The sequence below is a fragment of the Xyrauchen texanus genome, chromosome 42 (genome assembly GCF_025860055.1).
Source record: "Xyrauchen texanus isolate HMW12.3.18 chromosome 42, RBS_HiC_50CHRs, whole genome shotgun sequence".
In the NCBI taxonomy this organism is placed as follows: Eukaryota; Metazoa; Chordata; class Actinopteri; order Cypriniformes; family Catostomidae; genus Xyrauchen; species Xyrauchen texanus.
In genome coordinates, this window is record NC_068317.1 from 18,540,662 (window position 1) to 18,567,713 (window position 27,052).

Here is a 27,052-nt window from a genome sequence, read left to right on the forward strand (position 1 = left end):
TTTGCATATCAAAATGACTGTGAATGGTGAAAGAGCATTCTGTTCCATCAAAATTTATTTGACAGGTTTTGTTCCGATCAGGAAAAGGCATTCTCTCTCTTTCCCTCACACCGCAATGACAGTAATTCAAACTGGGCTAAATGCAATCCCGCATAATGCCTACTGTTAAGCTAAAGTGAGCATGACTCAGCAGGTATTTAAGCACACCATAGCTCTGATTGTTAGAGCATCTGGGAAGCAGGGAGAGCTTTTTAATATTAAGCTGTCAAACGGATAGCGGGCGAATCCCAGCAAGAATGACTTAAGAAGGACTCGTGCTTGTAGGAGTCCCAGAAGTGTCTTTTCCCATTTCATTAATGTGCTCCTTTGCCCTGCGAGACACAACTTCTTTGCTCTGAATTTTAATGATGCTTTTAGGGGTTGGAAAATGTGTAAAGAGAAATTGCAGCATCCGTGATGCTGCGCGACTAGATCAAAAGGACAATGTGTGTCAAAAGTCAGTGGAGAAATCTGAGCCCACAGCTCAAGAAAATTCTTTCAGATTACAAATACAGGCCGGTTTGTGCTTCTGTGTGCGTAAGCTTTAGAGGTGTTAGGTGTTGTGTGAGTTTAAAGATACAAAGCAAAGTCTCTTTTATCTGGTCCAAGACATTTAAAACAATCATTGGAGTCCTGCTTTTATATATGCATTGGGAAAAATGTTGGCAGCTTATTACAGAGTAAATAATGAACTCTATGAACTGAATTGCTTTGTTACAAGTTCAAAACAGTAGTTCAAACTCTTTGTTTATATTGACAAAGTTCTCTTCAAAGCACTTTGATTTTGTATAATCATGTTCTTTAATTTCATCATGATGTCATGACATGGAAGCATTGATTTGGAAGGATTGAATTGATTGATTTTGGTTTAAAAGATCATCATTACTTATTGTTACTATTACTTATAGTATATATATATATATATATATATATATATATATATATATATATATATATATATATATATATATATATATATGCAATAAAGTAGGAACCTAAGCCATAAAATTCAAATATTCATCGAATTTGAGATAAAAATGCACATTTAAATGTTAAAATGAGAATTCAAATTTTGCATGTGTGCCAAGCACTGAAGATGACTTGCAGAACAAACACCTTCTTGGGCTAAAAACAGACACAGTGCAACTAATAAAACAGAACGCAGGTGTATTGAGATGTTTTTTTTAAAGACTGAATTTCTTTTTCAATTTACAATGCATCTAAAAATACGCACAAAACCAATAAAAAAAACAGCGAGACACGGCTCAACATCTGTCTAGCGCATGCTTACATAGAAAAAGATGGCCGTGTTCAGAGTGAATGGGGCTAAAGGCTCTGCAGGGTAAAAGTCTCCTTTTGATTTGATTTTCTCCCAAATCGCATCAAAAACTATCACAGCACTTTCCTAAACACCTCTTTTTCACTATACACTGGAAACTATTTCTGATCCATGAGATGTGTAAAGTCTAAAGTTTGTTTTTGAGGTCATTTGATCTAATATTTAACAATTTTTATATGTTGCAAATTTCTGTTGCTAACAAATATCCTGGAAATTATCACATTTACTTAGAGACAAACAACGTATTTGTCATTTTCAATTTTGTAAAAGGTGATTATTTCAATAAAATTTCAATAACTATCCAATTAGTAAATGTATAGTGTTTGGGGTATAAAAAAAAATGCCCCCCTGTTGCAGTTAAACTCATTGCTTTCTTAATGCAAGCAGTTAACCTCATTGCTTTCTTTAGTAGGACAAATAGATTTGTGATGAAGAATGTTCAAAGTGTTCACATTGGCTGATCCAATAAAAATGGAGATTAATTTGTTTCGATGTTATTAAATGTAAAATGTGATGAAACAAGAAATTGAACAAGAAATGATCCACCCTTTTCTGAAAAGTTTATTTTGAATTAGCGTTATCTTAATTTGTTACAAAAAAAAAAGCATCTCGCTGTCTCATAAGTATTTGTAAAAATTCCCCTATAACTATTGACCATTATCTACAGTATATCAATATAACCCCGCTGGGGGCCTTTTAACACAATTGAGGGAGGCTTTTACCCCAGGTAAAAAGTGACTTAGTCACTTTTTTTTTTTTCTTAAATGAATTGTATTAAAAATTTCCTTCTGCTGTTATTTCTTTTCACACAAATTATGTTGCTTCATCAAGATTCAATAAAAAGAAATGAATCTTGATACATTTTGTGACCAGAAAAAAGCTAATTTTCCTTACAGTGTGCATTTAGCCCCGTTGTACCTTAAAGGCCCTTTCCCACCTACAGTCCTAGTACTTTTCCCTTAGTAAATTTCTAGATGAGAACTCTTAAGAGGAACGGCATTGTGACGTCATGTAGTGTCAACCATTTTTCTTGTGACGTTATTTTCATGCTCGATTAAACAACAACAAAATCAACAACACTGACGGAGGACACCGGGATTGGAGCTACACTTTTGTTAAGGCAGATTTATATTAAGTAAAATGCAAACAGCTATCAGTTAATGGTTTAAACGACAGCAATTTTGGATGAACAGAACTCTCTGAACCTTTCAAAAAGTACCTTATTTAATTCTACTTACATCCATCCTTCCTGAGCTTTTATGACTCTTCATGAATTACTGTACTGAAATACTCACTCATTGACTTAAAAAAGACATCTTGATGCAAGTTAACCATGCAGTAACAGGCACGCAATACTCTCTAACGCCCGTTTCACACATATGTGCGTGTGCAGTGCGTATGCGGTGCATATACGGTACAGGAGCAGCACGCGCTATAGTGCTTTCACATATGCTGCGTTTGCAGTGCGCTACTGATCCGCAGTTTCTGTGTGCCACAAAATCAAAAATGTGTAAGTAATTTTGATTTTAAATCCAAACGTTAACTTTGACATTGTTTAAGGCATTGAAACAGTATGAAAATCAATTTTAATCATTGTGATTCTTTGTTTTACATGTAGTTCGAGTTGTTGACAGAAGAAAAGCTATCGCGCTATATCTGTTGCTAATAAGGAGAAGAATGAGACTCATTTGCGTTCACTCTGTCTTTTTTTAGGGTAAAAAAATCATATATGATGGCATTTTGCAACTTTTGGGACTATAATTATACTTTTTTGTTTTTCTTGACCCTGTAATTTAGTAACTGTAGAACACATTAACTGAAATTATGCGTATATGATGAAATGATTACAGTTTCTTGTCAATCTATGTCTATTTTAATGTGAACAATGCGCTGCCACTTTAATTCACTGCGGTGCAGCACAGCAAAAATAGACTCGGTCCGTAAACGATCGCTGCACTGCTGTATACGCACCGCAACTGGAACGGATCGACGGACTGCATCCGCGTGCAGTGTAAAAGCCCTAACCTGCTAACATGGGTACGGAAATAAATACGCACCGCATACGCACTGCAAACGGAGTATGTGTGAAACGGGCGTGAGTCCTTTTCGGTGTTCTGTCTGCAGCTATACACTTCTCCCAAAAGTACCTACCCTGGAGTGGGAGCTAAATGTCCCCTAATACAGCTTCGAAGAACTGTAGTTCCTCAGGTGCGAAAGCAACGAAAAGTACTAGTTCCAGGGAAAAGTAGAATCACTACTAGCATAGAATCGTCTATTGAAGCGTTTCTTATCTCTTTTCACTTTTTTTACTGAAATAATATATTTTATAATAAAATTATATATATAAATATTTTTTGTTCCCCTTTAGAGACAACATTGATTTAAAAATCAGGGGTCTTGTAGATTTTCCCCCCTTCCTAAAAGATGTCTTTAAAATTAAAAACAAATATTTCAATTGTCTTTAAAATTTGAATACATTTAGAATATAATTAGAATTTTAAAATATTTCAGTGAAAAATTCTTATTTAGTTTTTAGTTCTGCTGAAAGCCCTAATATGTAGGGACCAGAATATCACAGAGACTTGGATCAGTAAGCAACTATACCTAGCCACCATATAACATCACACTTAAAAGTCCTAAGCAATTGCATGGCAATATGTCACTTATTCAGAAAATGTAAAAATCTAGTTCAAGTTCAGTTTGTATTAATTGCAAAGAAACATTGCAGTTTTCTTTCATTACTAACTTTTCTTCAACTTGGTGTAATTTTCTTTTCAGTTTCTCTCACCCCAATAACTAAAGGAAACCAATTCCATTTTTCATGCCTGGACTATTTGTCCCACCTTCTCAAAAGATGTCCTGAACCAAAATGCATAAGACACATCAGTGATTCCTCTTTTTGTCATGTTTGTTTTCCTCCTCTTGAGTAATGTTTTTTATGAAGAACAGATGTGTGCAGGGTGATAGCTTTTATCGAAGGCAAATATCAAACTGCCTTTGTATTTACTAATGGATGAATTAGACTCATTCATTCTGTCTTGTCTGCTAGGTTCTATGAGGCATACTCACTTTGAAATGCACTGAATGTATAACCTTGGCTGTCATGCAGTCTGCACTCTTCAGTCGGCGGTTTGCGTCAAAGGATAATGTGAAACATTCTTTATTTCTCTGCAAGCAGATAGTCTACATTGCGGTCTCACAGATGGCTCCAAAAAGAAACATATAAGTGTCAAAAAACAAGTCAATGCACTGTTTTCTAAGTCTTCTGAAGCCATGTGATATCATTGTTTGACAAACAGACTGAAATTTAAGTCGTTATTCACTGAAAAACAATTAAATGTAAATGCCGTCATTATGTCAAAGCCACATGACCATGTGACCAATTCGATCTGTTCATCACAGAGTGCTGTTGTATGACATCTGAAAAATTGGAATATTGCGCATTCGTAATATGGACAACTATTTGAAGTTTGTATGTTACCTTTTTTCATTTTTTTAGCTCAACGGCCCCAGTCATCATTCACTTTTATTATATGGAAAAGAGTGGCCATTATATTTTTCAACATATCTCCTTTTGTATTCCACAGAAGAAGAAAAATTGATATGGGTTTGGAACAGTATGAGGGTGAATAAGTGATGATATTATATACATTTTTGGGTGAACTATTCCTTTTAATTTGCATTCTTTATGGCTGCTGTTGCTGAGATTATTCAGCCCACACACACAAAAGTATGTTTTCTCCTGTAAAACCAGACAGTCTTTTTCCTTTTGGAGAGGCATGAAAATTGGGAGCAGAGCCTCTCTTATCTGTTGGTCGAATTAGCATACATTTCTCACCTAACCCTTGTAACCTCCCTCCAATGAAGCCATAAACATTTATTAGAACCGCTATCAATGCACACCAGATGGCTGGTACAACCACACAGCTCAACTCACACTACAAGCACAGAGCAAGTTGAGGTTTTGGGCATGAAAGTACAGATTTTGCTTCAAAATTATTGACGGTGACTCAGCCCCATGGCTATACCATGTTTTCCATACGGTTCCTCTCTGGGGCTGCATGTAATTTGTTCTGTAAATATTGGGTACTTAAGTGAAGTACATTTGTCCTAGAAATGCAATTACTGCATGCAAACATCTTCATTGTTATCAATAACAGCTGTGCATTAATTTCTGCTCCTGCCGCAGCGTCAGATATCAATCGTAATCTGGCTGAGGAGATTGCTAATGAAGTTTCCTGGATACTCTGAGAACCAGCTTTGGGCTGAAGCCAACCTTATTATATATGCATAAGTCCAACTCTCTTTTGGTTGAAGTTCACCTTTCAGTCTCATCTGGAACAATTTTTACCTCTCTTTTGTGTTACAATGAGTGATATTAAAACAGTAGTTCACCAAAACAAAATCTAAATTCTGTCATCATTTACTCTCATGTCGTTCCAAACCTGTATGACTTGCTTTTTCACCCATAAGAGAAATTTGTAAGAACATCCTGGAAGTTCATTTCAATTAAATGAAAGAGAATGAGGACTGTGGCTGTCCAGCTGCAAAATGACAAAAAAGCAACATTGAAGTTTTAATATCATATCAGAAGAGGTTTATAGGACTCCAAGTCCAACTTCAAGTCTAATTCCAAATAACTTACAAGTCTTCTGGAGTCATACGATAGCTTTCTGTTTTTATATTCATTAAAAATCTTATCCTTTACTGTGGCTCTCAAATCAAATATGGCACAATTTGACATGTCGTATCAGGTTTGGCATCTATGTCACCAAATGCCACTGGTTCTCCATGTCTTGTAATCAAACCTCAAAGTCATCAAACCTGATGCAGTGTGTCTAATGTGAAGTATAGTGCACAAGTCACATGGGCTTTTCTTTTTTGTTGTGTTGTGTTTTGGCAGCTTGACAGCCCCAGTCCTCTATTGCTTTCATCAAACGGAAAAGAGCGGCTAGGATATTCATCTACAAAAGTAGTCTGTATGACTTATATTTTAAGTCTTCTGAAACTATGTGATATCATTGTTTGACAAACAGACAGAAATTGAAGTGTTATTCACTGGAAAAAAAAGAAACATTAATGATATCATGATGTTAATGCCAAGTGACCAATTTTTATAGATAATTAAGTGTCAAGTAACCAAGTTTGATTATGCTTTGAATTTTGTTTTGGTATTGTTTATTTGGCAGCTTGACAGCCCTAGGCTCTTTCACTTTCATTAAACAGAAAAGAATGGCCAGGATATTCTTCAAAAATTCAACTTTTTAGTTCCACAGAAGTAAAAAGTCATGGAGTTTAGGCTTGGGACAACATGCGGGTGAGTAAACGATGACAGAATCTTCATTTTTGAGTCAACTATTCCTTAAGTATCACTCAATCTACCACAAAGACAGATAAAACTTTTTCCAAATGAGATTAAAAAGTAAACTTAAATCAGCCTCAAACTAACAGCTGTCCTTTTACTCAAACAGGACAGCTGGTGTGTGTGTGCATGTGTGTGTGTGTGCGTGTGTGTGTTCCTCTTGTCACGGCTGCATTTTAAGTCTGGTGATAGCTCTTTACACTTTGAAGTCTGTTCACTCGCCTTAGAGTAAAGCAGAACAAGTTCAAATGCCTTGTTAAATTAGTTTTCTGTTGCTAGGGGAATCCATTTTCATTTGTTTGTTATGTGTATTTATTATATGATGTAATTACATCTTCCTCAGCATAGATGATTAAAAGATTCTAACGCTGAATAGTGAATAGAGAGTGAGAAGTGTTTATAATTATAACACAATGATACCATAGACCAAAGTCAGAACATAACAGGTTTGCAGCACAAATGCCACTCAAATGTATCTAGTTATTTAGATATTAAATCAAATATGAGCTGATGTAGATTTGATGAGTTGATGTTGATTTTATAAGTAACGGCCTCTTGATTGGTTTGATTGAGAATGTACCTTAATGGATTGATTAAATTGAATTATTTGACAGAGAGGATGGATAAAACCTGTGAGTTTATATTGTTATAAAGAAATGGATAAAAATGTTCCTATGAATTAATTCCAGGCAAGAAATGTTGCCCCTTCATAAATAAATAAAGATCATTTCTGCCTTGACTGTGTGTTTTGTTTGTTTTACTCATTGTGGCACATATATTTTTCATCTAAATGTTCATTAGCACATAGAGTTTTTGTTCATGCAAACATGTTGAGGCTTGAGGGTGTTGCAATACACAGTTCCGTCACTGAGGGTCACTACAAGCTCACTGTAGACCTAATTGTGGCAAGGGAAGGATTAAATGTATAGGTCACCCAAAAATGAAAATGTCATCACAGATGTGTAGGACTTTCTTTCTTCTACAGAACACAAATGAAAATTTTTAGAAGAATATTTCATCTTTGTAGGTCCATACAATGCAAGTGAATGGGTGGCAAAATTTTGAAACGCCAAAATATATATAAAGAGAGCATAAAAGTAATCCATAAGACTCCAGTGTTTAAATCTGTGCGTTTAGACAATGATAGGTGTGGGTGAGAAACAGATCAATTTCAAATACATTCTTCTCCCTGCCCATTAGGGGGCGATATGTACAAAGGATGTGAATCACCAAAAACTGAAGGAGAATGAGAACGTGGAAATTGACTGAGCAGGGAGGATTTATATATACAGTATATATAAAAAAGAAAAGGGCCTTGAATATTGATCTGTTTATCACCCACACCTATCAAATTGCTTCACAATATATGGATTTAAGCACCAGAGTCATCTGGAGTACTGTTATTTTGCCCTTATGTGGATTTTGGAGCTTCAAAATGTTGGCACCCATTCACTTGCATTGTATGAACATACAGAGCAGAGAAATACTTATCATACACATCTGTATGACCAAGTCAGTCAGTCATACACATCTGTGATGGCACAAAGGTGAGGAAATTATGAGAGAATTTTAATTTTGGGGTGAACTAACCCTTTATTGGCAAAATAAATGGATCAAATGAGTTTTGGTGTAGTTTAGAAGCTGGTGTTGTAAAATGATGTAATAAAAGGCAATATGTGTTATACTAAAGATTAGAAATCTGTCTTAGAATGATTTTTCACATGAAAGCTTAAATTTCAGAAGAGTGAAATATCAGTCTTCACCAGACTTGCTGTTGTTCCTAATAGTCCTTCAATCTCATTTCAGCTTCAGTGACCTCATATAAATGACTTAAGTCAAGTGCCAGACTTGGACCACCAATGAAAATCCATAATTTGGACTTTTGGATTGTTTTTGAGTGACTTCCTCTTGTCCAATAGCATGCTGTGATCAAGATACATGAATGCCTTTGTTTCTGGATGGCTGAGGCCATTTAACTCTGTCTGGCACCCAGACTACTGCATGTGGCTATTCTGGGTTTCCAGTGAACAGTCAAAAATGAATGGGAGACCCAGAGACCAACCTCATAACATTGTCGTTCCCACAAAGTTATGAGGGTACGTACTATCTCTCATTAGAACACCTCCACAAGTACCCCTAGCAGGTCTGGTGAGAAGCCTCAGGTGGCCAATTTAATTAAAAAGCACTGCACTTTAATGGATTCAAAGTGCTCCCAATTAACAAAACATTTTTTTGGTAGACACCTGGACACATTTTATCCTTTCCACCCCTGTCCTTCCTCACACCCTGATCTTGTGAAAAGCCTCAGATCAGTAAGTAGCTTAAAATAAAATTTCGTCATTTTGTTGTTTGAATCTGTTTAACACAAAGATTTTACCCTCTACGTTCAATATTATTGCATCTTTTTCTCATAAAATTGAAGTAAATAGCAACTGAGGTTAACATCTTTTGTGATCCACTGAACCCATCATATGGGTTTGGAACATCAATTGGGTGAACAAATGGTTACAGAATATAATGTTTTGGGTCTCCTTCCTTTAGCTCTTTGGGGTGTACTACAGGACCAAAGACTTCAAGTACAAACTCTACTTATTTAGGTTTTTTTCCGCTCTCATTTATAGACAATCAAGTATTGGCTTTTGGGCAGCTAGTGAGTACCTCCAAAATGTATGAGGGCCATGACCGCAAAGAAGGCCGAAAACCTGTCATCATCACCGCCGCCGCCAAGCCTCTTTTATTGGAATTAAAAGACTTCCACCTGAGAACCAAGCCTTTAAAAAGTGCCTTTTAATCAGCACTAACAACCTTTTATTAATGAAAATAAGTAGTGAAACCTTTGTTTTATTAACACAGGCAAATATAAATGTTAAATCACCATTTTTTCTTTTACAAATGTCCACAGTTAGTTCATCATCCATCAACGTTTCAGGCAGCCGAGGGTCTGTATGGCTTCACAATGCAGCAGATTCAACCACCACTGTAAACAAAACAAAAAAACTGAATGCAACAAAGAATTCTTAAAGTTGTACAAAAAAAAATAAATCTAGATCAAAGCATCAATCACCATACAGTAGTAAAGTATTAGACATTGAGTTTTCATGGAGACATGCTTTATGAATGTACACTGATCACCTTCAACATTAAAACCATCTGCCTAATATTGTGTAGGTCTTCCTTGTGCCACCAAAACAGCACAAGCCCACAACTCAGAATAGCATTAAGATACTATTCTTCTCACCACAATTGCAGAGAGCGGTTATCAGAGTTACCGCAGACTTATGTCAGTTCAAACCAGTCTGGCCATTCTCTGTTGACCTCTCTCATAAACAAGGCATTTCAGTCCACAGAACTGCCCCTCACTAGATGTTTCTGGCACCATTCTGAGTAAATTCTAGAGATCGTGGTGTGCCAAAATCCCAGGAGATTAGCAGTTACAGAAATACTCAAAACAGCCCATCTGGCACCAACAACCATCCACCAGATTATCTAATCAGCCAATCATGCGGCAGCAGTGCATAAAATCACGCAAATCCAGGTCAGAAGCTTCAGTTAATGTTCACATCAACCATCAGAATGAGGAAAAAATGAGATCTCAGTGATTTGGACAGCTAGTGGCATGATTGTAGGGTCCATCTGCCTCCAGCAACTTGGTACTGAATGAAATTATTTTTTAAATTTAAGATCATGTGTCTAATTATATGTTATAGATGTTCATTATCTCAGCATTAGGGAAACAGAACGCATCTCTTCCTTGCTAATAGAAGCTGTAAAATGTCCCTATAATATGGTAGAACAAAAATGTAATTCAGAGATGGACCATGTACAGCTTCTGATAGAGGCCAAGCATAAGAAACTTATATTTATATCATTCAATCACCTGTCCACCAGCTTAATGAGGGCACTGTGGGTGACAACGAACAAGTCTGGAAATGTGTGCATTTATATGTACATTACATGAAATCTCTAACCTTCATGCTATATCTGTGGTCCATGAAATTCACATATTATCTAGTTAGTGAAGAATAACGAGTGATTGCTTAAGCTTTTAGGCAGACATTACCTACATATTGATCCAGTGGAAAGGCATTTTATAAATAACATTTATATTCATTGACGGAAGGAACTGTAAATAGAATGTGGGTACTATAATAATTTAATTCTATAAAATGTATAGAATAAAAATTATTTATTAGAAGGGCTAAATATAAATACATAAAGCCCTGTCTTTGCAGTGAAGAGTGTGGAGGCCTTTCCAATGTGTTCTGCATTAAACATGTTACAGTATTAAAGACTTCTCATTAAAAGTTAAAGCACAATGTAGACATTGTTCACATTTGAATGAAAATCAGCAGTGTGAGAGACTGGAAATGCCAGAGTAAAGAATATTTGTGAAGTAAAAATTGCAGTTTACATATTATTGCTTTAATAATAATAATAAATTAATAATTCTACCCCAGAGCAGGTTATGTTCAGAGTGCAAGTTGTTATGGCTACTAACATACCCTGAAAGTTACCTCAGTTTTTGGAACAGAAAGCTGAGGTCATCCGCTTACTCAAAAGTAAACTTACACGGGTAAGTCACTTAACCTGTTTTCTGGGATAACCCTCTACGGCAATTCTGCAGATGGAAACACCTTGTAGTTGAGGGAGGTCAACAGAGAATGGCCAGACAGGTTCAAACTGCCAATGTGTACAGTAACTCAGATAACCGCTCTGTAAAATTCTGATAAGAACAACAGGAATCTCAGAATCTGAGATGCGGGTTGACATTGTTTTGGCGGCACAAGGGGGGCCAACACAATAATAGGCAGGTGGTTTTAATGTTGTGGTTGATCGGTGCATTGCTTTTTTGTTCCTTGCATTAACTCCAACCAGTTGAATTACACTAAACTGAGTTGATGTAAATAATCTTACACAATGATGTTGTTGATGGGAATGTGGATGAGTTTGACAAAGAATCCAATGAAGCCCATGATGGCGAATCCTATCGCTGTTGCCATAGCAATCTTTTGGAATTCTAAGCAGGGAAAAAAAAAATATTAGTGTATTTCAACAATTTCTTCAGTAAATGTAATATTAAATATTCTGAGACCAGTAAAACACTGCATATTGTTTTAGGATTGTAGTGATTGAAAAGAAAGGCCATTTAATATGACTGGAAATAAATTCTTGCAAATTTGGTACCTGAAATGGTCTATGGACATAACACAATGTTTGACCAAAGTTTTGGATACAGACCGCACTTTTTGGATATGCATTTACTTTGCATTACGTGCAGTATATACATACTTGATTCAGCTTATTTGAGCTTTTTGTCTGCATTGAGGTTTTTTTTTAACATTATTGCAAAATAACTAAATACATAAAAAGGACTTTCTCTTGTTACCGATTATCAGAATGAAAGAGTATATAACCATATAAAAGTTTCTTTATGCACCCTTCCAACCCTTCTAAATTAGAAAGATTTAATAGAAGTGCTTGCCATACCTTTTCTGTCTGGTTTTGTGCATCTTTTGACAAGTCTGATGGAGTCCTTGACGAACTGCCTGCTAGGTTCCACGAACTGCATGACTTGATCCATGTTGAGCTGAGGCTGAAAACAAAAACATCTGATCAGAACAAGAACTACTCATCAGCGTGGCCTGACTCACCATTATCCAAGACTAATAACAACATCAAGTACACATAAGCATGTTGAAGGAAACTGCGCCACGCACTACCATATCTAAAAAAAAATAAATAAATAACTACTTCGTACTTATAACACGACACAGGAAAAAAAAAATGTCGTACCGTAAGTGAACAATTTTGTCGCTTTTAATGACTTGTTTTACCTGTAGTTTTACTGTTTGGTTTAATAGCAGTTAGTTAAGATGTTGCTACCGTCACATTATCTAGATGAAAACGTTAGTGGGGAAACGGATTTTCGTTTGGTTATCAAGTAGATCTTAAGCTTTTGAACGGGAAGGAACGTTAATAAAAATCAAATAAGACCAGTAATTGCAGTTGATTAGTAAGAATTACTGTTTACAAAAACTCAGATCAGCCACGTCCTCCGTAGGCCAAAAATGTGTATCTTCTTTTATACAGATTCCAACCACATTCGTCACTAAAACCCAAATACAAACCACTGAAAAGTTAAAGTTGAGGAAAAAGACACTTACCTGTGTTGGCTAATCAAAGGATGGAGTAATGTTCAGCTGAATGTGACAAACTGTGTGTAAAGCCACGTAGGTTTAAATGCGGAAAGACTGACGTAGCGCTAAGAGAGTCGCATGCGCACTCGCTCACAGCTGTTGCTCACTGCCATCTAGTGATTGGAGTTTAGAATGCAATTAGATGTTCTCATCATTCTTGACGATCACACGGCCTATGGTGACCTAGGGGTGCACAATTCAACAAAATTAACAAAGCAAATATTAGCTTCATTTTCAGCTATTTAAAAAAACTGAAAACACAACAGAAATAAACCACAGTACAAATAAATTAAGTCACAACACAAAGAAAATTAGCCACAAAACAATGGAAGTAGGCTTAAGCCATAACACAATGTAAATAAGCAACAGCACAACATAAAAGCCACAATACAAACAAAATAAGCCACAACAGAAACCCCACAACACAATTAAATAAGCCATAACACAATGTAAATAAGCAACAGCACAACATAAATGCCACAATACAAACAAAATAAGCCACAACACAACAGAAAAGCCACAACACAAGGAAAATAAGCCACGTACGACACAAAAAAATTAAGCCACAACACAACGGAATTAAGATTAAATGAAATTATTATATCACCTGCATTGAGTCAGAACTGTCTCTCAGAAAATTTTAGTTTATTCTATCTTGGACTCACACTGACAGGTATGGATGCAACATCATTCAAACGCAGTAGTTTTCTGTTAAAGATGCCATTTTAGAAAATCCCTTTTCATAGATCAGTCATGAGTAATTTAATCCATGAGTGAAATTGTCCAATAACAGGGAGGTTACTGAGATTAAGTAAGTAGTATTCAGCTCGTCATGTAATTCTAACATGGCAGCCCCCATGAGGGGACCCTCTCCATGTAGAATAAAACAGCTTTTATTTTATTAGGTTAATAATATGACTTCATATCATGTAAGTGCTCATGGTTTTATACATATGTTTCAAAATTTGTCTATTAGTAATTCCTTTAGAAGTAAAACTTTTTAATGAGTAAACAATTACTGAATGGACCTTCATAAACTGTGGTTAGAATTCAGGGGTGATTTTGGGATTTAAAACATTGTGCGGGAGCCATCTGAATGACTCCTTTTGACACGAGAGGCCATTTGTTTACCCATTTGAGCAATTCACAAAACAAAAAATTAAAAAAGTGATTCATTTGCAAATCAGTCATTCGGATTCTGTACAGGCGACAGAAAATATTTTGAAAGATTTTAGCCAGTCAACAACCAAGTCTTATTTGGTGTTAATGTGATTTAATGTGATTGAAAATCAGGGTTACCTCTCCCCCATCCCCCCTGGAATCTACGCCCCTGGGGGCAACACAAAGATCATTTGAGAGAGTCACATTTTCTGTTACTACGGTTAGGGTAGGGGTAGTTGTCAGGGTTCAGTGAGACTCCAAATAAACATAAAAACAAAGTGTGTGAACGTTGCATGTGACTCTCATGAGATTTTCAGCATCTGGATGGTTACCTTCTAGACACAACCAAAAATAAACTAAATGCAAAAAATGTTCATAGAATAAAAAGATTTTCCAAACCAGTACTCATTTTACTTCATCACAATTTACACCAATTTAGCCATGGGAAAAAATAAAGATATTATAAAAGTATGTAAAAACAATTTAAAACATAGTGCTGATTCAGTCATGATTGTATGACTACTACAGTTTACATTATCTATGGCATTAGTACAAAAGCTTTCATTCCACTCTTCTCATAAGACTGATGATAGAGATTTTGTGTATGCTCTTTCAGTCCCATGTGATGCCAAGCATCTGACAGCTGATTTCCCAGAGTTTCTGAGCCATTTCATCATCTGAAGCTTCTCTTGAACAGCTCGCTGGGGCACAGTCACTGTTAAACAAAATACATTATTAGTACTGACAGATTGTATTCTACAACCTCCCAATGTAAAGTGAAATTGTGATTGTTACATGGTATGTTGTGCATGTAAAGCAAAAATGCAACGGTAGATTAAGTTTTATTTCCCATAATACTCTGTACCTATAGTATCCTCCGCTTCCCTTTTCCAGCTCTGACTCTACAGCACAGTAGATGGTTGTCTGGGCCCCCTGCACAGTGGTCTTGGTAAAAGGGCTAAAGACCTTGAATGCTATTTGCACAGGCTTGCTGAGGTTCCTAAACAGCTCTGATTGCACCACACCAGGATGGAGGGAGTAAACTGTCACACCTGTGCCTGCAACATAAATATGTTTTGTAATTTCCTTATGAGCTTTATGGAGCAAATCACATACACTAATGTCAATTATACATTATTTAGTGTTTCTGATTGTTTTTAGGGTAGCTACATTTCTCTTTAAAAAGGTTTAATGGGGGGCATCTGCAGTCGCAAGTTCGAATCCAGTCAGGCTTCCAAAGCAACCAAATGGTCCGGTTGCTACGGTGGGTAGAGTCACGTTGGGTTTACCTCCTCATGGTCACTATAATGTGGTTCTCGCTCTTGGTGAGTTGTGCGTGTATGCCGCGCAGTATAGCATGAGCCTCCACACACGCTTGGTCTCTGCGGTAATGCGCTCAACCAAATGCGCACTACGCCACCACGAGAATTTAGGGCGCAATGGAAATTGGGCATTGCAAATTGGGGAGAAAATCTACACAATTAAAAAAAAAAATAAAGTACAAAATAAAAGTTTAATGGTATCAGATCAGGGGTGGACTGGGAAGAGAAGTCGGCCAAGGATTTTACATAGAAACTAGCCCAAAAGTTGTTGAGGGGTGTTTCTGTCCTTTTCTGCATATCGCTGCCCCCTTTGTATATGAAAATATGCATCCTTTTGTGGCTGTTGTGCATAATGCAGCAGCTCATTTCAGGCCCATTTGACCCATTTCGCAGCCGGCCCAGTTCTCCAGATGGACAACTGGTTCTCCCAGTTCTCCAAAGTGCATAGGACCACCGGAAAATGCCCGGTATGCCATATTACCAATCCAGACCTGTATCAGATGGTAATACAATTGTACTTTGAAACAAGCCATGGTACTAAATGACATGGTACTAATACATTTTCATGTATTATGGCATAAACAGTACTTATTAAATATTATGGCAGTTAGTACCATGGTACATTTTGGTGCTGTTTGTAAGTGTATTTCCAACACTGTCCTTGTTAACCTAGTAGTTTAACCTAACTAAATAAAATATCTATAAATCTCCAACTGTGTAAGCACTAAAAGCTACATAGTGTGTAGTCAGTTACTTTAGATCTGGCAAACCAAGGTTTCTTCCATGTGCAACTTCTTTAAGGTCATCTGAACACATTTCCCCTATTATGAGATTTTTGGTACAAACTGAAGACTGTGTTGTCTGCAGGGTCGGGAGGGTTACTTTTTAAATGTAGTCCACTACAGATTACAGAATACATGCTGTTAAATGTCATTTGTAATGCATTCTGTTAGATTACTTAAGGTCAGTAACATATTCTAAATACTGTGGATTACTTCTTCAGCACTGGTAAATTTTTCCACTTGTTTTGACTATAAAAAAGGAGCAAAAGATGACAAACGGGATGATAGTTTGTCTTCTTATAAATCATGTATAGTCTGACACGGACACCCTTGCTATGAAGATCACATACCCTGCAGTCTTTTGGCCAAGGAACGTGTGCAGAGGATGTTCGCTAGTTTGCTCTGCCCGTAAGCCCTCCTGGGAGAGTAGCTTTTCTCACTGTTTATGTCATCCAAACTGATGCTGCCCCATGTATGGGCAACAGAAGCCACGTTGATGATCCTGGCAGGGGCAGATTTCTTTAGAAGGTCCAGAAGTAGGTAAGTGAGCAGAAAATGACCTATTGGAGGTTTGGGGAGGATGAAAATAGTCAGGAGGTTGCTTGGCCTAACATAACCTTCATTGTCTTACATGTCCTGTTGATGCCTCCGTGTCTTTTTGTACACTATTCAGTATTCAATAAATGGATGGAAAAGGATGTATATGGAAAGGATGTATATTACACAAGTTTTTGGGTACTAGCAAGAGCAGTGGAGTTAGAAAACAGGAAACCAACTTGGGTTGGTGAATAATTAAGATGCATGCCATGTAAATTTAAAGATTATGTTCTCTGTTTGAGTTACTATTTAACATTACAAGGAAGTCTGAGACTTGTCATGCGAAACAAGGCTGCTTTATAGAAAGGAATAGTGTGTAACCAGGCACAATTAGTACTTAATTTGAAAGAGGCCATTTTAATTGATCAAATTACTTGGTTTACAGGTCAGACAAAGTAGCAGTATTGATTAGATACTAATTAGGAAATTGAATTTGACTGATAGTCTGACTTCCACAGACTAACCCTCGTGTGGTAAGGTATTAAGATGTGGATCAGATGACATTTGGACACACAAAAACATACAAACAAACCCAAAAGTCTTTACCCAAATGGTTGACACCAAATTGCATCTCAAAGCCATCTGCAGTTTTTGAGTATGGACACATCATGATGCCAGCATTATTGATTAGGATGTTGACTTGCTTTTCTTCTAAAACACAAAATAATGAATCAATGCCACTTAGCAAATGACATGACAACTTAGTTTCATATAGATCAGTGGTTATTAACTGGTGGGTCGTGACTCAAAATGGGTCACAGGTCTGTTATCAAGGGGTCATGAACAGCAGCAAAAAACAATGCTCAATGCAAGTAACAAAATCCAACTAAGCATATATCATGTATAAGTAATAATAATTGTAATCAATTTGAATGTTTGATTTTGAAGAAATCTTTGTTTACACTACTTTGTTTATACATTGTTGTAATCTTTTGTATGATAAACACATTTTGTACTATGTTGGCTTACCCCATTAAAGTGCATTGCATTTAAACTAATAATCAGAAATCTAACGCACCTTTCTTAATGAGTTCAGCAAATGCCCTGATAGATTTGGTATCTGATAGATCAAGTTTATTGGCCACAATGCTTTGGTTTCCAGAATCCTCCATTAATTCTTTTCTGGCTCCCTCTGCCTTTTCCAAGTCTCGACAGGCCATGATGACTCGAGCCCCTGAACATTGAGAAGTTGATATTAATGTGCTTTCTATATAGCGCAAACGGTCACATTTCACGCCAAAAAAAGGAGAGCAGACATCTTTCATGGATCTTGAATGATTATGTTTAGATATTCCAGCAAATGTCCTTGCTGTGATATGTCCTTACATAACTAATTAATATGGTGCTAAACAGGGAAGTAAGGCTGGTGAGCTAGCACAATGGCAGTTTGCCTGGTAATTACTGAGCAGAAAATCTATTATATTATTTGGAGCAATTTGGTTGGCATGCATCAGAGTCTCTTTGTTGGAATGCAGCTGGCCCATGTGGGAAAGTGTACAGTTTTCCAATCTCTTTGACAGATTACTGTAATCCTGTCAATTATTTATCAGCATGCATTCATAGCTTTCAAGAGACTGTCAGTTTTTAAGATGAAATATCTGCTGTTTTGGTTCACATTTGCTGCACCATATGTGACATTGAACCACTGAGTAAAATTTAATTTTGCGTTTGTTCTTTTTTATCCCAGATTCAAGTATCTTTTATGCACATATAAATAAAGCTGTAAAGGAATAGTTCAAACATACATTGTGTCACTATGCACTCACCCTCAAGACGTTCCAAACCCATATTACTTTCTTTCGGCCAGTCTGCCATGAATGGGGACATTTTGAAGAATGTTATAGCTTCAGAAGACTTGGAATACAGTGCACAAGTCATCTTGCATTGATTTTACGGTGCTTTTGCATTATTCATTGAAGCTTGAAAGCCTCAGATTTGTTGTATGCAAAAATGACCAGTAAAAGTTTTTGAAATGGGTTTGGAATGACATGAGGGTGAGTACATAATGACAGACGTTTTGGGTGAAGTAATCTTTTAAACATGCACTAAAAATAGATTGAAAATAAATAACTGAAGTGCAAATAAAACAATGTGATAGATCATTCTTTGCAATTATTCTGGCTTCCCACAACCCTTCTAGTTAGTTGAAATTTTGCTTATGTTCTCTGTTGTTGCAACAGACATGGCATGGTTTTTTCCTGTAAAAGGTTGCCAGCTGATGTCATCCACAGATTTACATGTGCAATGATTGGAACAAATAAGATCACACAGAACATTTTACCAAGTCTGTCTGAGTTAAGAGGAAGTGTATTCTGAAATGTACACAATTTATAGATGAATATTCAATAATATGTCATATATATATCAGGAATTTATATTCTGAGATGATAAGTGAACATATCATGCTGATATTTGTTAGATTCTTACCTCTTCTTGCAAGGTCTCTAGCTGTCTCTTTGCCAATGCCTGTATTCGCTCCTGTTATAATGACTGTTTTATCATCAAGCCTTACAGAAGAACTCCACTGACCACAAAAGAAATTTCTGGAGTTGATAACAGACAGATAGAATGCTAGTGTTTACAAATGTAGCATTAACTTTACAATAAACAAATGGTTAAATGCATTTGGGAAAAGACAAATCTGTCCCATAATGTTTATAGGGAATTTCGAAGTAATAGAAATACATTGTCTACCAACTAAACATTGTCTGCAAGTATGATCCAAATTTAAATGGCTTAAATGGCTTATGGTTAATCAAGAATGTGTTGGTAGCTGGTTGTCATCATGTTTACAAAAATCAAAAGCTCCAAAGACCATCTATAAATGTCACAATAAGTATATAGGCTATACTTCTGAAAGTATCATAATATTCCACCGCACTGAAGAAAAGAAAAGAAAAGAAAAGAAATCCATGAAAAAGGCATTTCCTACCTTACTGAGTGCATTGTTCCACTATAGGCAATCTAGCATTCTGACATTTTATGAATGGAATATTACTATGCAGTCCAGATACAAGCCACTCCCCTACAGAGCATTGTCTTCTGGCCAATGAAACACGACTGAGATCAATATAAAGAATGTGATATAGCCTAGTCGTGCACCCACAGCTCGCATGACTTGGTGGACAGAATGTAGACCCACACACTGTTTCCCCGTTGAACTTGTAAATGTTTATTTTGCAACACCAGACATTCCGCTAGACGTCAACACGATACATAAACCAATTACGACAGACAGACAGACAGACAGACAGACAGACAGACAGACAGACAGACAGACAGACAGACAGACAGACAGACAGACAGACAGACAGATAGATAGATAGATAGATAGATAGATAGATAGATAGATAGACTAGACTAGATAGTATAGCCATAGATCCAGGGCGATCCCCGGAAGTCAAGGGCGCCTGGGCACTGGCCCCATTGGCAGGTAGGTAATCCGTCCCTGCCACACAATGTACTCTGGTAGGCTATATTCAGTTTCTTATTGTATTTTCTATACAGTGTATTTTTTATAGTATAAAGACTACTCTACTGTCAACTTTTAAAACATAACAAAAGTCAAAGTCAAGGACAGTCTGAACAACAATTCATAAGCATAACACACATTCAAAAGATATTACAGTCTATTCAATATATTTAACTTTTATCAATTTAGTTTTGTTAAGAAATTATCTATTCAGTTTGATAGAAATGTGTTATACAATTAAAATGCGTAGCCTATACGTAAAAATAAAAACCTGAAATACTTCTTTAAGTGCATTTGCAGAGGTGTAGAGGGAAGGTTCAGGTGGGCAACACGAGAAACCAGGGTACAATGACAATAATGGCATTCGTGTTCAACAGGTTGTGTTGGAAGTCATCTCATTTCCAGAGAATCCCCAGAAGGTGGCAGCTGGCAGCCCAGTCTGCTTGCTGTGTTGTCATCATTAGCCGCCCTGGAGCACAGGTCCAGAGCACAGTTACTGTGAGAGATCACCAGAGAAATCACTTTATTACATATCAGTGTGGGGGAATAGAGCATTAACACAACACAAAAGCGCCACATGATTTGAACAAGCTAGTAGGAAAGATGTTGTTCTGTAAAGTTAATTTTGTAATATAATTAAGCATTGAGTTTATTAATTTCTCAGTTCAACATTTAATGTTAGCAACACCTGTAGTAGCTCTAACAAACCTGTAGAAAGCGCAAGTGGGCAGGTCCAGGGTAAGGGTACAAAACAGTGTGGTAGCCTATATGCGCCCTCTGCAGGAGTTTTTATCAGAAACCCAAATGTGTACACGAAGAACTGCTGAGACTTTTTCAAATGTCTGATGAGGTCTGTCTTCACTAAGCCCGGGTCCACACACAGCATACACATTTACACCCATCTCTCGAAGAAAGAGACAGTAACTACATGTAGCATAAACAATTTCCATTTAATGAACTGAGAAGCTAACTTAATTCTGTGATAGCCTAAGACCTTGAATGTTATCATTGGGGGGATCCCAGCCATATGCAGTGAGCAAGAATGCTCTTGTTGCTTTGAATGTTTGTGGGTAAGACATGGGACACCCATGTCAGGATGTTAGGATACCATGTCAGGAGATCATGTTAATGCATTAGTAATATTTTAAATGGAAGCCTGTGCATATGTGCATATCAGAATTGCTAATTGTATTTTGTTTGTCCTTTTTTGCTTTAATGACAGCATGCTCTCAAGCTTTTCACAGACTGAAACATTTGTAAGAAATATTTATATATATTTCTTACAAATTTTTCATCATAACCTTTCATTAAACTTTGGTAATTTCCAGGTTTACATTTTTTTTTTTTTTTTTTATCCCAAAATTGCAATGTGGTCTCAGACATTTTGGACTGTATATATATTTATGCATGCATTATTACATACAGTACAGTGTATTTTAATATGTCATCAAATGATGCTCTTACCGTTCACTCTTGTGGCAAGCTCTTGTGTGAAGAGTATGTTTGCCAGCTTTCTCTGTACATAGGCCTTCACAGGATGATAGGTTTTCTCACTGTTCAGGTCCTCAAAGTGGATCTTTCCCATGGAGTGAGCCAATGAGGAGACATTCATCACTTCGGGAGGAGCTGAATGCTTCAACAGATCCATAAGAAGGAACATGATAAAGAAATGTCCTGAAGAAGAAAAGAAGTCATACACCTTCATCTCTGAATGCATGTCAACTATGAACAATCACTATAGCTTCTATACTACAAACAAGAAACATATGAAATATGAAGAAATAGCTTACAAAGAATATAGCTTAGAGGAATTCTTATACACTATATGACAGTGCAGATAAATAAGGATGAAAAGTGCATTTTATTATACATAAATGATTGACTCCAAACTATGTCTCAAAACCGTTTGCTGTTGTGGAGTACAGACAGATTGCCACTCCATCATTATTTATCAGCAAATGAAGAGATTTTTCTGCTAAAAAAAACAAAAGTTATGTTTTATTTATTTTAAAAGATCAGGTCCAAATTAAACCAGAGTATGAATGATGTCATCTTTAATGGTCATCGATACATTTTCACTGGCCCCCAAAAGTATTTGGACACTTCAGATTTAAAAATGTCTGAATGTGATTAACAAAATGTCAGTTTTGTTTTTTTGAAAAAAGTTTTTTTTATTTTTTTACTTAGAACTATTTAACATTTCTGAGTAATTTTTTCAATAATTTTTTTTTAAGCAATCCTTGTGCAGGCCGGCATGATGTCTCATTGATTAGCACTGTTGCCTCACACTTGGCCTTTCTGTGTGGAGTTTGCATTTTCTCCTCGTGTTCGTGTGGGTTTTTTCCAGGCGCTCCAAAGTCCAAAAAAATGCAGGTTAAGTGAAATGGAGACAATACCCCAGCCAGTGGGGATTGTGTCAGGAAAGGCATCTGGTGTAAAACCTGTGACAAGTCAAATATGCAGATCATTGATGGTCTTCTATGGTGACCCTTAACGGGAGCAGTGTAATATCTTTTTTTTTTTTTTTTTTTTTTAAATGAATTACTAAAGTAAATTCACCAAAGTTGTGCATTTATTTTTCATATAAATCAAGCACATTTTATGTTATCTTCATTAATTCAACCATGTCTCTGCAGGCCAGGATCAACCATGCCCCTACAGAAGCATAAAAAATCTGATACAATTTGATATTGCTTTTATTGTTACTCTTATACAATTTCTGTTACTGTTACAATTTCTCACACACATTAAAGGGATAGTTCACCCAAAAATGAAAATTGGTACCCATTCACATTTAGGTGAACAAAGGGATCGTTCTTAGTCTTAAAAAAAGTATAATATGTATATATACAGGTTAGACTACATGTTTATGTGCAGTCATCTAAATTAATCCTCTAAGAAAAAACTAAAAGAAAGCTCAACATGTTATATCCATAGTGAATGTTGATTTGGCTTCAGTACGGTACTTCAGTACCCGTTTATCCAGGTCGCTCACTGTTTCTTTTCCAATACCAGTGTTTGCTCCAGTCACTACAGCGGTTTTCTAGCCAAACATCAGATGACCAGCTTTTGACGAAAAGCTCCCTGAGAGTCTTTCAGTTTTAATATATGTTTCAATTTACGTTTCAATTCAAAGCCATAAAATACGTTTTTAAACTTTTATATTTTTTTTCTTCACAGTTTAAAAATATGCCAATAATTAGAGTTCTGGAAAGACAAACAGTCCTCGAATTGTAACCATTTACAGTATTAAAAGAAAACAAGGCATGTTCTTAATAATTTAATTGATAAAACATAACATTAGTTTGATTTTTTTATTAAGTTAAAAGAATAGTACAAAAGCATCCTTACCTGAAGACAGTAATTTTCCAACCAGTCTTGTACATTTTTTACAAGCAAGAATGATCTCTTTGAAAGCAACTCATGATACTGAGTGTCAAGATAAATGCTCTTGAATAAAGAGGATGGACACAAAATCCCCTTTCTTCTTTTGAGGTCAGAACAAATTGATCATGTTTGGTGTGCAAAATAAATTCCCTCTTTATATTCCACGTGTATCTGAAAGGCCAGGCTAATAAAAAAAAAAGCATGTATGTGACCTTGTAGCAACACTTAGTGAAGATATTCTGTGAAACTCGCTGGCAAAATGTTTCACTTAATTTTACAGGATTACAAAGAATTTATTTTAAATTTCACATAAATATCTGCAGGCAACCACCGTTGAATCAAGTGAACCTTATAATGGCCAAAAGGTACACATTGATGCCAATGAGGGGTGTTTCGAAACTGTTTGATCTGAAATGATGGGAAAGTCTGTTCAGTCTTTCATCTTGAAAAAAATCAGGTAGTTTCCAGCCAAGCCAGAGGAGCATCTGTGTCCAAACCTAGGCTTCTCCTATCACCTGATAGCCTTTTATCTGTTTGGACATGACTATTATGTATTAGGATCACTGCCACCTTAACAATGACCAATATGGAATGATCCATTTCTCTTTTTTTTTTTTTTCCTCCAGTGGTGTTCCCCCAGAATCCCAATTGCCTACCAGGGCCAGATCATGATTCCGCTACTCCCCTGGGCACACATCTTTGGAGTCCCCCCTCAAATTGATTTTGGGTTAAGACTAATGCGGGAACAGCAATTTAATACTACAACAAACCTGAGCAAACAAACAGTTGATTTATTACCTATAATTATACTAGTAGTCCACTAGATGGCAGGACAATAACACATTTAATGTTGGGAACCAGTAACCAAATGTGCAGGAGGGCGCTTTGAGAAGAACCATTCAAAACGTCCTGTTTTGGCAGGCAAAACACAACACTTCTTCATGATTGTCTATGTTCCCTTAGCATCATCACAGAGTCAGTGATTATACCAATCAAACTCCAAACATTCAGCTCTCTTTGGTGAAATTCTCACCTCAAGTGGCTAAACAAAGTACTTGTGAGTATATGTTTGCATTGAGCTTGAGACAGCTGGTAGCAATTGCCTGCTATTTTTAAAAGTATTGTGTCAACATTGGTTTTGCTGGAAGACTGGGCTTTTGCCACATAAAGTACTGTATGTATGTGGTTAGTGATGCACAAGCAGTAAACACAGATCATCATTAAACCAAATAGCTTTCTCATTCCATCCCACTCATATAAGGAAAAGCAATAGTTTCATACAAACAAGCTTTATTTACAGTAATGTTAGACTTCAAAATCACTACTCATCTATCAGTACATTGGAATTCAATCACTATATCCTGTACATTTAATGCTTGTAAATAATGTACATGATTACAATTTCTTTTTCTGCTCCAGTCAGACCGACCTGTCAGGTTAGATAAATAACAAAACAAAAAATGACTTTAACATGTACAAGTGATTGTTTTAATTCATAGCAATATAAAGACACTGCAAATCAACATCCTGAGACTACTGCATTTAATTGCTAACTTATTTGAGCTTTAACAATCACCATATAATGGTTCCCATCATGAGATACTGCCTGATCACTCAATTTCCAGTCCAAGAAAAAAGGCCAAAAGAGGAGCACACGCTGAGAAAGTGAAAAACGCCACGCTTTTGTTCTGGTGGCAGCAATTGTGCTTTCTCTGGCTTTGTTAGCATTGTCTTTGGCCCGGGTCGCTTGTCACACCAAGCCACTCTTTATTTGGCTCTTCAACGTAGGGTTTGTTTGAAATTGAGAGATTCCAGGGTCAATGTTATTGACCTTTACTGTCATCAAATCATTAGCACCTGCACCGCTGATATAATCTAAATGCTGACTGCAAAACAACATGAAGTACCTAATTTATATGGTATATATACATAGGCAAACAAATGCATAGCATTTTTCATCAAATAGCACTGTAGTTCAGTGGTTCTCAACTGGATATGCTTCAAGGCCCTGATTTTGACTCAACACCATACTGACATTTTTATCGTACTTAAGTAAACAAAGACTAAAATGTATTGGGTCACTGTTAATATTAATTGCACAGGCCCAACAATATAGTCTGAACAGGAACATTTTTGTAATTTTGTAAATGCATAAACAACTGCAGAATTGTGATTTAAGGGGCTTCCACATGGCTTTTGCATCATCGTTGCTGAATACATTGAGCTCCAATTAGGTACAGCTGCAGCCTGAAGATCTCCAAATGGGAGCAGAATCTCCAAGAGGGTGGAGTTACTCCAGAAGAGAGTGGGGTTACCACAGCAACTCCAAAAGGGGAAGTCACTTCCACACACTGTTTGGGTTAGAGAAAGGGTTAGGTTAGGGGCTCTCTCACAGCAAGCTTTTTGAAGCTCCCACCCCTTTTTTGGAGCTCTGCTTGCAGCTATGTCCTTCTCTTCTCTATGGCATTGCCCTACTTGATATTGCTTGTACAGTCAGTCCCCCCCAGTTGGACGGCCAAATGATAAAGGAGGATCCAGATGAAGAGACAACCTATGACAGTTTCCCCACCCCAAAGATTGCATCCTAATACCGGCCCTGTTGGGAAGCATTTTCCTCCTCTCTTTTAAAAGTTAATAAACATGTTCATTTCATGACCCAGACGACAAAAGACCTGTGACCCCTCACCAGTTGAGAACCCCTGCTCTAGTTGCAGTCAATACACCAATCATTAATCAATAATAATTATAAAAATAGAAACAAGACAAAAGTTTTTTTTAAATGAATTCCAGTCCAGTAGAAAATATTCTGGTAGTTTCTGACGTCTTTATTTCTGACACGACCAGTCATTGGTCACTTCCTGTACAGGCAAGTGTCTCTTACAGTGGATGTCTCCATTCTTGCCCTGCGGTGCTGTGCCTTTGTTAGATTTGGGCTCATTTTGGAAACTGTCCTCATTTGATTCCTCTTGAACTGGACAACTAAAGGGCTCCTCTGTTCCCCCTCCACTGCCCAGTGATGTCTGACTGACGTATACCACGATGACCTCACCACTGAAGTTCATTACCTGCCCACTGGAGATAAAAGTAGTGTTGTTGTTTCCTGTTACCTGACCTGCCAAACATAGGAAAAATGTCAGTGCTGTTGTTCAGAGGAAGACAGCAAATATAGTAATAGCAATATTTCCATTTTTGCAATGACTTTCAACCAACTGGTCTTAAGGTGATTTTTAAGTAGATTTATTAACACATTTTCCCTCAAGTTCACACAGGTGTCCTACAGTAGCAGGTTAACCATTGGTGCAGTTCAGCACATAATCTCTGGACAATTTCCACTAACGTTTTACTACAAGAAAGTGTCCATATACTTTTTGAACTTTTTCTTTATAATTTGAAA

General features: G+C 36.7%; 3 protein-coding genes and 1 pseudogene across 3 annotated transcripts in view; all 4 read right to left on the reverse strand.

The window, feature by feature from the left end:
- Positions 1–9,565: 9,565 nt before the first annotated feature.
- LOC127635126 (protein transport protein Sec61 subunit gamma) lies at positions 9,566–13,061 on the reverse strand. Its single transcript, XM_052114925.1, has 4 exons — positions 12,905–13,061; positions 12,228–12,333; positions 11,655–11,757; positions 9,566–9,717 (listed from the first exon to the last, which is right to left on the reverse strand). The coding sequence occupies exons 2-4, from the start codon at positions 12,319–12,321 to the stop codon at positions 9,708–9,710; spliced, it is 207 nt and encodes a 68-aa protein (XP_051970885.1). The 5' UTR covers positions 12,322–12,333; positions 12,905–13,061; the 3' UTR covers positions 9,566–9,707.
- An 814-nt stretch (positions 13,062–13,875) lies between these two features.
- On the reverse strand, positions 13,876–19,920 carry LOC127635235 (retinol dehydrogenase 12-like). The gene is made up of 7 exons (XM_052115126.1): positions 19,732–19,920; positions 19,227–19,342; positions 17,818–17,973; positions 17,346–17,450; positions 16,553–16,762; positions 14,964–15,156; positions 13,876–14,813 (listed from the first exon to the last, which is right to left on the reverse strand). Exons 1-7 carry the CDS (start codon positions 19,743–19,745, stop codon positions 14,711–14,713), a joined length of 897 nt encoding a protein of 298 aa, XP_051971086.1. The 5' UTR covers positions 19,746–19,920; the 3' UTR covers positions 13,876–14,710.
- Positions 19,921–20,666: 746 nt separating this feature from the next.
- LOC127635008 (retinol dehydrogenase 11-like) lies at positions 20,667–22,922 on the reverse strand (annotated as a pseudogene).
- Positions 22,923–24,937: 2,015 nt separating this feature from the next.
- LOC127635009 (tumor necrosis factor receptor superfamily member 11A-like) overlaps positions 24,938–27,052 on the reverse strand; it is an 18,104-nt gene continuing 15,989 nt past the window's right edge. Inside the window, exon 10 of the mRNA XM_052114814.1 lies at positions 24,938–26,797. Within this exon, the coding sequence (XP_051970774.1) occupies positions 26,484–26,797 (314 nt within the window). The 3' untranslated portion in view covers positions 24,938–26,483. The remainder of the gene's footprint in view (positions 26,798–27,052) is intronic.